Here is a 16,800-nt window from a genome sequence, read left to right as displayed (position 1 = left end):
GACAACATACCTTTCCCAAAACTCCAGCAGTTGGCTTGGTTTCCTCACTTCCCAGATGTTTACAGACAAGCGGATGATACACAATGGTAGACAGTGCTGTCCCAACTGGTTTGAGACGTGTTGCTGCCATCAATTTCTACATTAATTCATTTTTTTTCAAATAAAATGGAAAAATGTCTAACGTTCACCTTCTGATCTGTGTTCAGTTCTGATGTGAATAAAATATAGATTTCCAAATCAATGCATTCTTGTTTTCTTTACATTTTACAGTGTCCCAATTTTTTTGAAAACGTGGTTGCAGATAGATATGGATGATACCAATGAATAATATTTTTATTGATAAGAAATGTTCATCGTAGACATAGCACGTTGTTTTTCCATTTTAGTTAGATTATCATCCAGTGCTGAAAATAACTCTGTGGAAAATTCTTTATTCAAACGACTATTCTCTTGAGAGGTACTTGGAAAATATACAATAACATGTTTATTGCTCATTGCCTTTTATTAGAATTAAAGCCTCAAGTTGGAATTTACACGTGAAGATTGTAATTTATGTTTTAAGCCAAGGGTAGATACAAAAAGAAGAGAGAATCTGTGCTCTACAGTAGATTGCAGTCTAAGGCCGATCTCACACATTCTGGTTTTGCAGTTGGACTACACAGATCAGCTGTGGACTTCCTAACTCAAAGAGTAGAGAACCTGTTGAGGCTGTTAAGTTCAAGTCAGAAGACCCGCAGCCAGTCCGTCACTGTCCGTGCATTACAGTCTGTAGTCTGACTGTGAAAAAACATGTGAAACTAACCTAAGGTTGAATTCAGACATCCATGTTTCATGGTCCGCATACTGACGTCGAAGCCTGGACCAATCGTGGTTCTCCTTACGTGAGCTAACAACCTTAGACATTCCTATACAGGTCAGGAGAAGGGCATTGCATTCAGTATATGGACCATGAAACACAGATGTCTGAATAAAGGTTTAGGCTTTCATCACACACAGTTTACCTTTTTTTTTTGGATGACATCTTTTTTTTCTTCTTTTTCTTCAGACATTTTTACATTAAATATTTTAAGTCTTATGTAGGAACCTATGGGATAAATGCACCCCCCCAGAGCATGCTAAATTTTAGGAATTAAAATTCATTGACCAAAAAAGTGAGCAAATGGCACAGAAACACCCTTTATCGTGCGTTTTATGTTTCCCTATTGTCTTACAGCTGACATCTGACTTATAGAATAAAAATATGGAAAACCATCTTTATAGGTCATACACCAATGGCTTGTTTGTAGCACATCACCCTGAGCCTAAAGTTCACGTAACCGTATTTCTGGTCCGGGTGCTGTCTGTGGAAAAAACTGACCTCACACCCGCCAATGTTGTCCTATTGGGCTGTTCAGATGACCATATTTTTTACACAGACCCAATGTCCACATGAAAAAAATTGCATCATGCACTATTCTCTTCTATATTTCGGACGAGACTCGCCTATTCAACTCTATAAGTGTGCAAAAAAAATCATCCCATACAGATCATCCATATTGCATCAGATGATTTTTACAGATACATTGCAATTCTTATTGTAGGAAACAGTTTTTGTTCTTGGAAAATTTATTGACCGCTGATTTATAAAATGAATGTCCTACAGATTTAAAATCATCATTTTTTTCTGAATGAAAATTGGATGCTTTATTTATATACTCGTGTGATCTTAGTCTTATAGGCATGAATAACTGATCATGGAATCAGCTGTTAATTCCTCTATAGTTGTGAGCAGTACACCGTGAGTGACAGCTGTAAGCACGCCCTGGCACTTTGATTGACTGCTCGCTCTACAGAGATATGCTGCAGGCCAAGCTGTCAATCAAAGTACTGAAGGGTACTTACAGCCCTTTGATTAATACAAAATGATAAACAGTGTAAATCCATAAGTATTGAGTATAAAATAATGCACAGTGGCAGTAGGAAGGGAGCAAAGATCTCACCAGACCATCGGATCCTCATGGTCCCTTCTTACTGCCACTGTGCATTATTTTATATTCCATACTTATGGGTTTACACTGTTTATCATTTTGTGTTAATCAATTGTGGCGCCCCTGAGGGTTCGACCGCCACAGGGATGCTGCACTTCTCTAATGGAGTGTAGTGTTCCTCCTCTGAGGTAAGAACAGTGCGATGGTCAGGACCCTTCCTTCACATCCAACACCACACTTCTCCCACCAGAGGGGGCTAGAATGCACTAGGTGCTGCCCTCCTGGTTATCGGGAGACTGGGGAACCAAGAGATAGGGGAACCATTTAGTGGGTGAGGGTGGAGGACTCACATTTTAGTGACACTGTAAATTTCATATTTAATACACAGCCATCTTGACTCTTGGTTCTTTTGATGGTTCTTTGACTGTTCCTTATCGTGATCTCTCCTCCCTGAGCGTGGATCCTGTGTGGACCTGCAGCGGACGGGGACACGGCCCCTCGTACCCTGGCCTTGGGTTGAGGGGCAGGCTGCAGACAATGTATGTCTCAGCCCGGTCAAGGACCATGACCAAGAAGGCCTGGAGCTTTAGAGTGTAGCTCCACCGCAAATGGATCCCAGGGAGGATGCAGACAGAGCAGTGTACGCCACCTGTCCTCGCCAACCTGATATATTCAGAGGGATTCCGGCTGCAAGAGGGGTACCGGCCCCCGACACCTGACCTTGCTACTCCACGTCCTGGTCGGGAAAGCCCAGTAGGCCCTGAGGGTCCCACCGGGTAACGGAAGGAGCGGAGCTGCCACCCATACCCTTTTTCTGAGAGGAGTTCAGAGGGAGACCCGGCCTATCTACACACACACAGACAGAAAAGGACCCGGTCTGAAGTCTAGGAACCCTCTGGTGCGGGGTCCTGATTGGACACTGGACTTACTCGGAGGTTGTCGGACCCCCCCGTCTCTGGTGACCGCAGAACTCCGCGAGGAGCAGGGAGAAGCCTTGCAGCTGTACTCTACAACGTGAGTAAAAACCCTGGAAGTTAACCCCTATGGCCTCCGGACTCTTTATTCTGCATTACACCGCGCTACACAGCACCAGACCTCCTAGACTACTTCCCCTGTCATCCTGTCCCTCTGCCCTGAGGCCCTGCTCCGCCTGTGGGGAGTAGTAACAGCGACGGCTGCTATGACACCATGCCTCGGCGGACTGCAGCAGCGCTGGTGGCCTTCACCAGGTGGCACAGGTGGCGTAGTCGAGATCAGCCACTCAACCCGGATAAGTCCATACCATCCTTTTTAGTGCGACGGCCCTGGGCACGGAGCGGGTCCGGGCCACGGCTGCACCCCCATCTACAACAACAGGACCGGGCTCCGAGTCCCCATCTCCCAGGGTAGGGCTTTTCACACGTCACACACAATCCTATTTAATTATTATATATATGTTTTTCTTGTATACTCTCACTATCTTGGTATCCGTCTGTAACATATAGACTGTACCCCTTCTCTATTGCATTATTATTGATTACATGTATTGGTGGTTATTATGTTCACCAGCCATGGGTGTCTTGTGTCATATATATGTTTTTTTATTTAATTTTAATTGATGTTGAAATAAAATTATATTTTTATTCATATTTCTATGCCTTGCACTTTTTTCTATCGGTTTACTATATCTTTATGTGCAAATTCTGGCTATATTACCTGTTGCTCATAATATATTTGTAGGTTTAAGTATTTTAATACACTCATTACACACATCAATGATTAGTAATAGACGGACCTATAATGAAAACTGCCTGAGTGCTCCTTTAGATGATAACATTCTTGCCGCCACCACTAGGGGGCACTTAGAAGATGATTGTATATGGTTTCATTATAACTCCATTGCCATAACATCCCCCTGGTGACTGACAGACAGACAGAACTTCCCCTTTTGATAAAGAAAAGATAAGGATGTACCTGATAGTTCAGAACTGTTACTAGATGCACAGCATCCCTGATCTGCAAATAAAAAAAAAGAAACTATGAAAGCAACATTTATTACATTAGTATGACGCTTAGATTGAATTTTAGAGCAATGAACATGACCCCTTCCCCCTGTTAGCTGAGGAACCACAAAAATAAGGGCTCATCCTTCACTTACACCCCTGACTGCACACACAAATCATATTCAATATTCTAGGATATTTGTGTTTTCGTCTACAAATAAACTCTCTCCCAGAAGGCATTGCCAAAAAGCCCCCATACACAACTCAGAGCAAACCCCCCAAACCGCACTATGCCCTATGGGGGTCACACTATACTGTATAGAGGACCACAAGGGCCACATTATATTGTATGGAGGACCATGGGGTGCATTATTTTGAATGGAGGACCATGGGGGGTGCATTATATTGTGTGTAGGACCATGGGGGGTGCATTATATTGCATGGAGGACCATGGGGGGTTCATTATACTATAGGGAAGGCTATGTGGGGCCATTATAATATTTGGAGGGTTATGTGGGGCCATTATACTGTGTGCAAGCAATTATACAGTGTGAAGATTTGTGTGGGGTTCATCTTACTGTTTGGAGGGCTAGTGCGGGCCATTGTACTGTATATAGGCCCATTCTACTGCATGGAGGGCTGTTTGGGGGTCACAGTTAGGGGATCATACTGTGATGGGGTCACCATACTTGCATTGGGAGTTGAGGAGAGGTACAGTAGGGTCATTATACTGTGCATGTGGAGGCTAATGTGTAGAAATTCACCATGGGGGTATCATACTGTGTTTGGCGGGCACTTTTGTTTGTAGGGCAGCACGGTGGCTCAGTGGTTAACACTGCAGCCTTGTAGCACTGGGGTTCTGGGTTGAAATCCCACGAAGGACAACATCTGCAAGGAGTCTGTATGTTCTCCCCGTGTTTGTGTTGGTTTCCTCCAGGTTCTCCGGTTTCCTCCCACACTCCAAAGACAACCTGATAAGGAATTTAGATTTTCAGCCTCAATGGGGTCAGCGATGATGATGTGCGTAAAGCGCTGCGAAATATGTTGGTGCAATATAAAAATAAAGATTATTATTATTATGATACTTTATGGGGGCAATGAAATAGGAATCTAGGACTTCAGAAGAAGGAAAATTACTATGTAAAGGCTGGAAAGTTGTGAGATCTGATCTTCTGTGATCCCGACAATTATTTAAGTTTTGTTTTTCTTTTTTCCTTTTCTCTTTGGGGGGGGGGGCCCAATTAGAACTTCTGCTATGGGGCCCCATGATTTCTATGTATGCGCCTGTTCACACAGTATGTATATGTGTAACAGAAAAACGAAACTCCTACAATAGGAACCATGGAAATTAACGAATGCAGAACATCGGACAAAAATGGCTGTTATTTATAATTTTTTACTAAGCTTTTGTTCTATTTTTTAGTGAAAACTGACATTGCTCCTCAGTGTGATGGGTAATTATATTTTAAAGCTAATAAAATTAATAGAAAATTTCCAAGGTTTGAGAAAAAACATCAGTTTATCATTATATTTCAAGGGTTTCATTACTTGTTCTTAAAGGGGTTGTCTGGGAAGAAAGATTGATTACCTTTCCATAGGATAGTCATCAATATTGATGTTAAGTGGGGGTTAAATAGCCGGCATCCCCAAAGATGTAAACACATTGAACGCAGATCCATTCAATGTGTAGCAGCCACAGCCGGGTACTGCGGAACTGCTCCAAAAGCGATGGCCTCGCTATCAGTATTTGGTCAGTATTCGGCCAGTATTTTTTCTCAGGAGTGGGAGCCAAAACCAGGAGTGGGTGATAAATGCAGAATTGGTGACTTGTTTCTATTGTACCTTTTCTCTGATTGTTCCTCACCTGGTTTTGGCTCCCACTCCTGAGAAAAAATACTGACCAAATACTGATAGTGGGGCTGTGGTCTAAGGGGCAGTTTTCAGCTGATCATAACCTCACCCATCTCATGTTGATGACCTATCCCACCAATCGAAAAACATATACATACACGGTGTGTCAGCTTATTTCGATTAGTGAATACATGAGATCCATATTGAGGTCACCTTGTCGTGGTTGGATGGTTTTACGCTTTTTGATAAAAAAATGTTAACTAAGTACCTCACGCCATCGCACAGTGTATGTATGTGATTGTATATTGGCCACATAGCGTATTTCTACACCTGCACATTAATTTAATACTTAAAGGGGCTTTCCCACGAACAAAAGTTAATTTTAAAAATTATTTGTGTCTGACTGTGTACGGAACATACCACAGCTCCTGGGCAGGGGAGGAAGCAAAAGACACTACAGACATTACAGCAGGGGATCACATTCATTTTGTGAGTTAAAATATTGTTTAAAAAAAGGCAGTGAAATGTTTTACTGCACAAAATGAATCCTCTGTGATCCCCAGCTGTGCTATCTGTATCCTCTCTTTTGCTTCCTCCTCTGCCCAGGAGCTCTGGTATGATCAGACAGTGTTTTCCGTACACGGTCAGACACAGACAATTTATAAAATGAACTTTTGTTCAAGGGAAAAGCCCTTTAAGGTGTGTGGTCCCTATTTTCTTTTTTTGTACTGTCCCACAGATAAGTCATCAATATTTTCTGAAGAGCAAAATAGAAAACTCCAGCTTCATAAAAATTCCAAATTTATTCGAAATTTTTTTTCCAGAGCTCTGACTATGAACGCAGTGTGTGCGTTCGAAACGCGTTGCTGGTTCTATTATATCATAGATTGATGTTTTATCATGGAAAAAAAATTTTTTTTAATAAATTTGGAATTTTTCTGAAGCTGGATTTTTTTATTTTGCTCTTCTGACGAGTGGTCATTGGATTCTGTGCTTCTAATGCCTCGAGCTGGCTTTTGTCTACTTCTTCTATCAATATTTACTGCCTGGACAACCCCTTTACAGCGTCTTTACAGTTGATACCACATTTATATTTATTTTGAAGTGCTTCAAAATCCATATCAGAATCCGATACAAATATTTTTTAAATACTCTTTAATATGGATTTTGAAGTGGATCCGCTACTAAATCCACTTAATAAAATCCCATGTGAACATGCCCCTAATATAAACTACTTAAACATTTAGTAACTTTATAACAAGGTACTGGCAGTGATCTTGGGTTACAGCATGTCTATAGTGTATAGGACCCCAGATTTTCTTTTGTTTGTTATTGAAATGAAGCAAAAATTGTAGACAAATGTTCCCAAAAAGCTCAACTGAACTTGTATACTAAATGCGGCTCTGTATTGTGGGAGTTAGTTTTTCCCACAGATTTAGGGCTTCATGCACACTAGCACAGCTCGTGTTTTGTAGTATGTTCTGTCAGGAGCCATATACAGGGAGACATTGTCTTCTAGAAGAACTTTTTCTCAGTTATGTTATGCATTTAGTTCACAGAGACAGTAGAGAACTTATGGATCTCTACAGCAGCACAATTACGACTCGCTATACAACAGGACCAAAGTATGGCTGTGTGCTTGAGCGTGCGAAGGGGTGGACATATCATTGATGCAGCCACACAGGGGCTCAAGAGGTAAGGGGGGCATTATCATCTTCAAAGCAGGTGAAATTGTGCATTGTAATGAGATATTGTACTGCAAAGGGCCTTCTTCTGCCTGTGTCCACTAGTGAGCCTGAGGGTACATTCTCACAAACGTAATTTTGGTCTGTCTGTATAATGTCCTACACACAGACAAATTCTAGATTGTGCTATTGCACGTAAGAGATTTTTCCTATAGACCTCAAGTATACTCTACATGTAAAAAATTACACACTAGTCTGGTCTGATTTACGTCTATATATGTCTGATTTAGTAGAACCATGGGTGGTCCAGGGCTTTTTTTATGACTGATCATCAGTTCCATATGTGAATGGAGTTGTTTCTGAAGAATTCACATCCATTTCTGCAATCTCTATTGGATAGTTACAGAAATTTTTGCACTGGACACCTGTTCTGTGGAGGTCCCATAGGTTGGGTCCCCATCAATTATACACTTATCACCAATCCTATAGATAGGTGAAAATGGTGTAATTGTGGGACAAGCACTTAAGGTTATGTTCACACATCATGTTTTTTTCTGCGTCCATTTTATGCAGCAAAACCTGATCTCTTGCCAGAAGGTTGTTCAGGATTTTTGTTGCTGTTTTCTTGCTTTTTTTTGGTGTGTTTTTTTCACTGTCCTTTTGTCTCTGTTTTGCATGTACATAAGGTTCAGTAAAAAAAAAAATCTCATTCTAGTTTAGGCACAAAACACGCTGAAAAAACGCTGAAAACTTGACACCTGCATTTTTTCAGCGTTTTTTTCAACATCCATTACTTCCAATGGGTGAAAAAAACACTGAAAGAAGTGACCTGCTCTATCTTGCAAAAAATCATGAAAAGCACAAAAAAAACCATGATGTGTGCATGAGATTTCTGGAATCTCATAGACTTTGCTGGTACTGTAAACCGCAGCTGAAAATTTGCATAAAAAAAGCATCAAAAAACACTAAAAAAAACATGATGTGTGAACATAGCCTTAAAGGTATGTAACAAAAATGAAAAAGATTTTCTGCTGCATATTCATTTGTGGAAAATCCTCAATTTTTTTCCATGAGATTTTAAAGGGGTTGTCCATCACTAGACAACCCATTCTTAAATGCTAAGGTGCTGTATGTAAAATAAAAAAATCACATACTCACCCCCAGAGCCGAAGCTGTTCCAGCAATGTTGATGCTTTTCTGGCACGTTCGTGAAATTATTATGTTACATGACTGCTGCAGCCCATCAGTGGCCAATTTATGGGCTGCAGCCTTCACAGTTCTGTCACACGGAATTCCAACCGATGGAGCTTTGCAGCCCGTCAGCCACTGATGATGTTCCACAACAGTTACGTAACATAACAATGGCAAAAAGCGCCAGCATCGCTGGAAGAGCACCAATCCTGGAGAGCAGTATATGATTTTTTTTTATTATTTTATATGTGGCCCTATTATTTTTCAAAATGTCACTCGTATGATGCAAAAAATATTCACATATGAAATTTTCAGCATGTCACCTTATCCTGCGGTTGTCATGGTATTTCCCCCTTTGCAGGAGGCGCACAGTGGAGACGCTAATTGGGAATGTGCCCTAAACTACAGTTTTGTGCTTGTAGCTGTAGATAGGCATGGGATGTAATGTGCTCCTATTTACAAGGTTCCTTCACTTTTTATGAATTTTATATGTAGATAAACCTGTATTCTGTGGTGCTTTAAAGTTTACTATGTGTCAAACATTTCAAGTAGTTAGATTCTGCTTTTTATGGCTACTTCTCTCTCCTAGGCCTATAGAGACTTCAATCATAAGCCTGCATTCAGACAAATGATGTAAAACCTCTATGTTTCACCAAAAAAATGAACAATTTTCCAGACAAGTTGAATGAATTTTGTGTGAATTGACCCTTTGACATTACTGAGTCATGGTTCAGTCCATGTTCTGTCCAATCTACACTCAATCGAAATTCTGCATTTAAATGGATTTTACACCCTTCCTCACCATTTTATTGAGTATATAGAAATAAAATCTATCTGCATTCAGAATTCTGCTGATGGTTGTTGGAAACCATCAACAACTTGTTCTTACAATTGGTAGTAGAATGAGGGTGATAGTCCGAGCTGCCGACGTAGAAGACAAGAAACCAGGAAACAGATATGAAATGTTCATGCGGTTTATTCTCCACGCGTTTCAAAGTTGGACCAACATCTTCCTCGGGAGAACCAGAGTATAATGAATATATGAATACTTTGATTCTCCTGAGGAAGAAGTTGGTCTAACTTCGAAACGCGTAGAGATTAAACCGCATGAACCTTTCATTGCTGTTTCCTGCTCTCTTGTCTTCTATGTCGGCAGTGCAGACATACCTATTCTCTTACCAATTGTTTGATACGACGGGAGTCCCATTCTGGGGGTGCTACAGAAGCTGATTCATCTTGATTCCTTCGTTGTGGGTTAATACCATCCCGATAGGTGAGCAGTTTCCTACTTTCACCCCATTATTTCTCCCTTGGAAAAGACCCTATTGCGCTTGGTGTCACCTCCATTTTCCAAACTTATTCTTACACATCCCCAACAGAATAATGAGCTCTTGTAGTGCAAGGGGGGCAGTTCGTTTTTGCTACATCATGTTTCTGGAACAAGGCCTGATGTATAGACTACTCTTTCTAGAATGAAAATTACCAAAGCTAACTTTGTGTGGATGCTAACCAAGCAAGGATTGCTGGGAGATTTCTGCTCTGAAGTGTATAGAATTGTAAATGCAGTTCTAGAGTGTAAAACAAGATGTAACCAATGATCACCAATTTTATATCTAAAACAACAGTGGTCCTGTTTGCTGGTGGTGGACTCCTGAAGATCCATAGTTCAAGTGAAACATTGTCTCAATTGTGCTGTCTCCACTGAAGTGAGCAGAGGTAACTTTGCCTCTGAAGTATGGGGGAAGCACAGGGGGACTGAAGCTGGCTGGGATCAAGTAATCCAGCCAGCTTCAGAGGAGCACATGCAGACTCTAAAGCAAAGAGCCAGCAAGTAGCGCACATTCCCTGCCTAGGTAATTGGCCACCCTGAGACTGCAGGATGGCCGGTAACGTAGGCAGTAAGTTGTACACGATAGAATTAAAAATCCCTCCATCATAGAGAACAGAGAGGAATTTTTATAAAAGGTAAATTACAAAGTTCTTTGTTTTTTTTGCAAGCACTTTGCAATTTTACTAATTTAATGAGAAAAAAGAATCCTTTAAACTGGAGGACCATGGTGCAATTCAGGACCTAAGGTGTAAGATTTCAGGTCCTACAGAGCAGTCTTCATTGTTGCATTGAAGGAGAGAGGCAAGTCTGCTATCCGGAAAGAAATGCAGACATTATAACACATAAAAAAAAGTTTGGGCAAATCTAGAAGTGCTGCTGAAAAAGTCCAGACACATAAGATAAGGTGAGACATAAGTTTAATCAAAATTGGGCTATATACTTCTGCATCATTGCGATGCCTTCCTCAGACCAGCATATGGAGAAAGAGTCGGTGCCAGGTGGCGTCAAGAAATGTTTGCAGCAGATGCATGGCAGTAAATATAGTAAGTAGGATTCGGGAGTGCTGTTAACATGGAATCATTTTAGGGGTCTGGTCTGGAATTCAAATTAATTTTAGGGGCTAGTCTAGGGTCTGATGAATCATAGGTGTCTAGTTTATGGTCTGCATTAATTATAGGTGTCTTATTTAGGGTCTGCATTAAATTTAATGATTTGATTTGAGGTCAGGTTCACTTTAGGGATCTGTTCGGAGGTCATAATTAATTTTGTGGTCTGGTGTGAGAATTACTTTATGAGTCTGATCTGTTTTTTCTAACTATCAAATAATAGTAAATCTCAATGCAAATAATTCTGCAAAGTTCTGACAAGTCAACGTCACTGATGTTCAGCTTGGAGCAAGAAAGAGCAGAAAAAGACAATAGATATAACGATGTGCACACGTGAAGAAATGTATATTTATTCAATAAGCAACAAACTACATGACTAAAACCATTTAAAACCAATTCTAAATATGCTCCATCACTGACGTGATGCATATAAAGAAGTAAATTCTCTAATATGACCGCAGATATCAAGGTGTATAAATAATTGTTAAATAACAGCAAAACAAAATGTATATACCACAATTAGCAAGAAAGTCTATCAGAGCATTCAAATAGTATACATATATCCCATAATAATAATTTTTATATATACAGTATATATATATATATATATATATATATATATATATCAGAAAAAAAAAAACATTTAATTGAAAAAACATTTCAATAAAAATATCAGTGAAAGGATCAATGCGTTTCGCTGCTCAAAGCAGCTTCATCAGAGGAATGCATATATAACATTTAGTTATTGGATATATATGAAATATTTTTTATTAGTATGAGACATATGTATACTATTTGATGGCTCTGATAAACTTTCTTGCTAATTGTGGTATATACATTTTGTTTTGCTGTTTTTTTCAATTATTTATACACCTTCATATATGCAGTCATTTTGGAGAATTTCCTTTTTTATATACACCACATCAGTGATGGAGTATATTTATAATTAGTTTTTAATGGTTTTAATCATGTAGTTTGTTGTTTTTTGAATAAATATACATATCTTCAGGTGTGCATATTGAATTTGTATTGTCATTTACTTCTGTTTTTTTGCTCCAGTATATTTCAGTACCCTTGGTAATTTGACGTATATTAATGGCAGTGCTAATTTTTTTACTAGTACATATGATGTTCAGCTTCGATCTTCACCTGTCTGCAGGCCCAGGTAAGGAGACATTTATTAAAACTAGTGGAGTACCCCAGCTCTAAAAGATGCCATACTGGAAATTGGAGAATGTTCATCTGTGTTCTCCAGTCTAACCATTAACGTGGCCTGTATATGTTATTGTAGACATGTTTATGCCCCTCCGTGCTGTTAGACTTCGAGACACGGCCCCCACTGCTTCCTCTTTCACACAGATGTGCAGGAAAAAGGTATTTTCACAGAAAATTCAGTACATGAGCGCGTAAACAACACGGTTCAATGCAAACTGGTCCGACGCAAATGAAAAGTTTTATACAGATTTTCTCTCCTAAAGATTGGTACAATGAGATATTTTATAGTTTTGTAGTGGGTTAAATACTTTTTTACAACTGTTAGTTTTTTATTGAGATCTGTAGATGGTGCGAGTGATTTCTTTAGTAAAAATTCAGGTATCAAGGTATTAATAGACACAATAGTAAATCCCAATATTACCTGTTCTATATGTAAAATATTATCAATCATGGTCAAATATGAAAGTTTACCTACCTAACAGAAGCGCAGCTATGCAGAGTGCACAGAGTACGGCCTCGCTCGTAGTCATCTTGAGACATGTAATCTACAAAGTAGATTTTGGGAGCATGCGGAGTCTCATGAGGGTGGACTGTGGGACATGCAAATAGTCCAGGGCTGAGGCTTCTGTAGCTGACAAGCCATCAGATGCCAAGATAATTTACTAGAGATATCTGGGCAGAACAAATTGCTTCAAGCACAGGTTATATTATATATAAAAGATCATTTACCCAAAATGTTATATATTACAGATGATACTAGACATTGTGCGCGACAGTTCTACTGATATAAGTACACTCTATAATAAAGGTGTTATTACGTATGAATAGAAACCGTTCATTGACATGTATAATTGTATGACTTATGCTTAGTGATATTATTAGGATTGTGTGTCCCAAAGATTTCTACCATAGACAATAAACAGCATCTATTGACCAACAGTATTGATAGGTCCGTCAAGTTCTACCTTTCTCAGATCCATTTATATCATAGACAGTACAACATCTGCAAGTAGTTTGTATGTTCTCCCTGTGTTTGCGTGGGTTTCCTCTGGGTTCTCCGGTTTCCTCCCACACTCCAAAGAAATACTGATAGGGAATCTAGATTTTGAGCCCCGATGGGGACAGTGCTGATAATGTCTGTAAAGTGCTGTGAAATTAATGGCATTATATAAGTGAGTAAAATAAATAAATAAATAAAGTCATGGCCAAAAGTGTTGGCACCCTTGAAATTGTTCCAGAAATTGAAGTATTTCTCGCAGAAAATTATTACAAATACACGTTTTGTTATATACATGCTTATTTCCTTTGTGTGTATTGGAACAACAAAATAAAACAGAGAAAAAAAATCTAATTGGACCTAATTTCACACAAAACCCCAAAAATAAGCCAGACAAAATTGTTGTGTTCATTACTTTGTAGGCCTCATTCCATTTAGCGGTAAACAGTAGAATGATGTGCTTTACCAAAAAGCTCTATCTTGGTCTCATCTGTCCACAAGACGCTTTTGACGCGCCCAGGGTGATGAGGGAACGACTCGGCGCCCGGGCCTTACTGTTAGTTTTGGGGGATGTCGCGGTGGCCGGCTCCCGGGCCCGTACCCTGGGGTCACTCTTAAAAGAAGGAAAAAGGGAAAAGTTGTATGGGAAGGGGGAATGTTTGTGACGCCACCCGTGGTGTCTGGTGAGGATCACCAGCGCTGCAACAGTCCTCTGAGGCCAGTGTTTGGGCAGCTTAGTTGGTGCTGCTCCCCACAGGTGGAGCGGGGCCTCAGGGCAGTGTAGAGAGGGATGTAGAGTAGAGCGTTGGCGGGTGCAGAGCTGCGGAGGAAAGAACAGACAGAGGCAGTAGTTGAAGTCATCCAAGTCTTTACTCACGGTGGTGCTTTCTCAGCTCAGAGCTTCTCTCTGCTGTCACACGGCGAGCTGCGGCCGCCAGGGTGGGGTTCAGCACACTCCAGGTAGTTCAGGAGCACTTGACAGGACCCCCCCCCGCTCTAGTGTGTTCCTCTCTTGTTGAACTTCTCCCGCCTTGTGTCCCCCACTGAGTCCCGTACTGGAACTGCCATGTCCCTTGTGGGTAACGTGTAGTTACCGGACCGACTGGGTGCCCTTTTTGGTGACTGGTGGTGAGGACGTGGCGTAAGGCCGGGTCCCTCTGGATAAACTCAGATTAGGGCATACAGGTGGCGACTCCGCTCCGTCCGTATCCCTCTGGGATCCACATAAGCCTCCGGACTTTTCCGACAGAGACATGAAGTGCAAAGTCAGATAATCGGGGACCGGTACCCCCTCTTGCGGCAGGGTCTCTCTGGCAGGGCCAGAATAAGGTATGCAGGTGGTGACTCCGCTCCGTCCGCACCCCCTGAGATCCTTTCGCCTGTGGAGCCTAACTCCTCTGCTCCCCTCCTGGGCTTTCTTGGTTGGACTCTGACCGAGGACAGAGCCGGTTATAACTCTGCACCAATCCCCCGTCTCGAGGCCTGAGACTGGGAACCGTGGACCCTAATCTGGCAGCAGCTTTGTACTGACTTGCCGTCCCAAAGACCCACGACCAAAGACCCGGTTATTAAAAGGGCCTCCAGTTATATATGGTTCTATTAAGTGCTAAAGTAAAGTACTTCCTCCACCCTCACTCACTACGTGGTTCCCCCTAACTTTGGTTCCCCCCAACTCCTCCATTCAGGCCCGGGGCAGCACTATGGTGCTTTAGGCCCCCTTCAGAACTGGAGTGGTGTAGTGTTGAGTGTGTGGTTGGGGTCCTGTGAGGTACTCCATCCTTACCTGGGAGAGGAGATACCACACCTCGTTCTGAGGTGCAGTACCCCTGTGGCGACTGAACCCTCAGGGGCGCCACACTTTCCCAGAAGGATTTTGGCTTACTCGCATACATTTTGGCACATTGCTTTTTTATGTCTCTGTGTCAGTAGTGGGGTCCTCTTGGGTCTCCTGCCATAGCTTTTCATTTCATTCAAATGTTGACAGATAGTTCGTGCTGACACTGATGCATCCTGAGCCTGCAGGACAGCTTAAATTTCATTGCAACTTGACTGAAGCTGCTTATCCACCATCTGGATTATCCAGAGTTGCAACCTTTCATCAATTTTTTTCTGCCATCCATGTCCAGGGAGATTAGCTACATTGCTATGGGTTGCAAACCTCTTATTTTGTTGCACACTGTGGACAATAGAACATCAAGATCTCTGGAAATGAACTTATAACCTTGAGATTGTTGATATTGTTCACCAATTTTGGTTCTCAAGTCTTCAGACAGTTCTCTTCTCCTCTTTCTGTTCTCCATGCTTAGTGTGGCACACACAGATAGATTGAGTCCACTTTTTCCCTCTTTTCTGGTTTCAGGTATGTTTTTCATGTTGCCCACACCTGTTACCACAGGTGAGTTTGAACGAGCATCACATTCTCGAAAAAAAGTTGTTTACCCACAATTTTGAAAAGGTGCCAACAATTTTGTCCAGCCCATTTTTGGGGTTTTGTGTGAAATTATGTCCAATTTGCCTTTTGTTCTCTGTTTCTGTTGTTCCAATACACACAAAGGAAATAAACATGTGTATAACAAAACGTGTAATTGCTATAATTTTCTGGGAGAAATACTTCACTTTATGGAACAATTTCAAGGGTGCCAACACTTTCGGCCATGAGCGTGTTCTCTAATTTTAACCCTCAGCACTATTTATCAGATCAGCATTTAGCTATTTTTGAGTGTAGTTAATTTAATATTTCATAAAAACTGTTTTTTTTAATCATTGTTTTAGTACACCTCCAATCTTCTTTGCTTTTGGAGCTACTGCTTGACATTGAGCACTGCTGCCTTTACTTAGATGCAATCCAAATCTCTTTCAGGTCTTTATTTCAGTTGCTACTTAAAAATATAAATAAAAAATATTATGTAATATTTGTTATGTTTTTTCCCCTAGGTTTTCCACTTTTATTGCATTTATTGCGATTGTTGATTTTTTTTCAGCTTTTTATCTGCAATTGATCTTCAATGTTTGCTTGATTATTTTTTTATCTGTTAGTGTCAATGTGACTTTTTTTTTTACATTGCAACTCATGTGGTTCTTTGAGAAATAATAGAATTACACAACTTCTGATTTAAGTTGAAAAAGCAATTGAAAAAAATGCAATAAAAAATAAAGCCCAATAGTTTTCAGCTAATTCTTCATTTAATACTTTTTAAAATGTTTCTAAATTTTGCACAGTTTTACTTGAGCGCCATGGTGGAGGGCAAAGTCAAATTTTGTTTTGCGCAGTCAAATACTAACAAAACTTTTTTTTTAATCTTATCGAATGGGTACCGAATTGATCAAACATAGAATTTCATTTTGCTGGTACAAAAATCACCACTGCTAACAGAAGGACAAGACAAAAAAGTACAAAAATATAACTATAAATGTCGAATCGGGGAAATTATTTTAAAGAAAAATGCAATAAATTATTAAAAATACATAATCCCCAA

General features: G+C 40.5%; 1 protein-coding gene across 1 annotated transcript in view; it reads right to left on the bottom strand.

Moving 5' to 3' along the window:
* The window catches only part of CD79B (CD79b molecule), a 31,941-nt gene extending 19,034 nt beyond the window's left edge, over positions 1 to 12,907 (bottom strand). Inside the window, exons 1-2 of the mRNA XM_073681056.1 lie at positions 12,803 to 12,907; positions 3,921 to 3,962 (exon numbers count right to left, since the gene is read on the bottom strand). Coding sequence (XP_073537157.1) covers positions 3,921 to 3,962; positions 12,803 to 12,857 — 97 coding nt within the window. The 5' untranslated portion in view covers positions 12,858 to 12,907. The remainder of the gene's footprint in view (positions 1 to 3,920; positions 3,963 to 12,802) is intronic.
* Positions 12,908 to 16,800: the final 3,893 nt, after the last annotated feature.

Source organism: Phyllobates terribilis, unplaced genomic scaffold, assembly GCF_046119375.1.
Source record: "Phyllobates terribilis strain yellow unplaced genomic scaffold, ASM4611937v1 Scaffold_5__5_contigs__length_657084704, whole genome shotgun sequence".
NCBI classification, from domain to species: domain Eukaryota; kingdom Metazoa; phylum Chordata; class Amphibia; order Anura; family Dendrobatidae; genus Phyllobates; species Phyllobates terribilis.
Note: the sequence above shows the minus strand (reverse complement) of the source record. Positions and strands in the feature narration are given on the sequence as shown.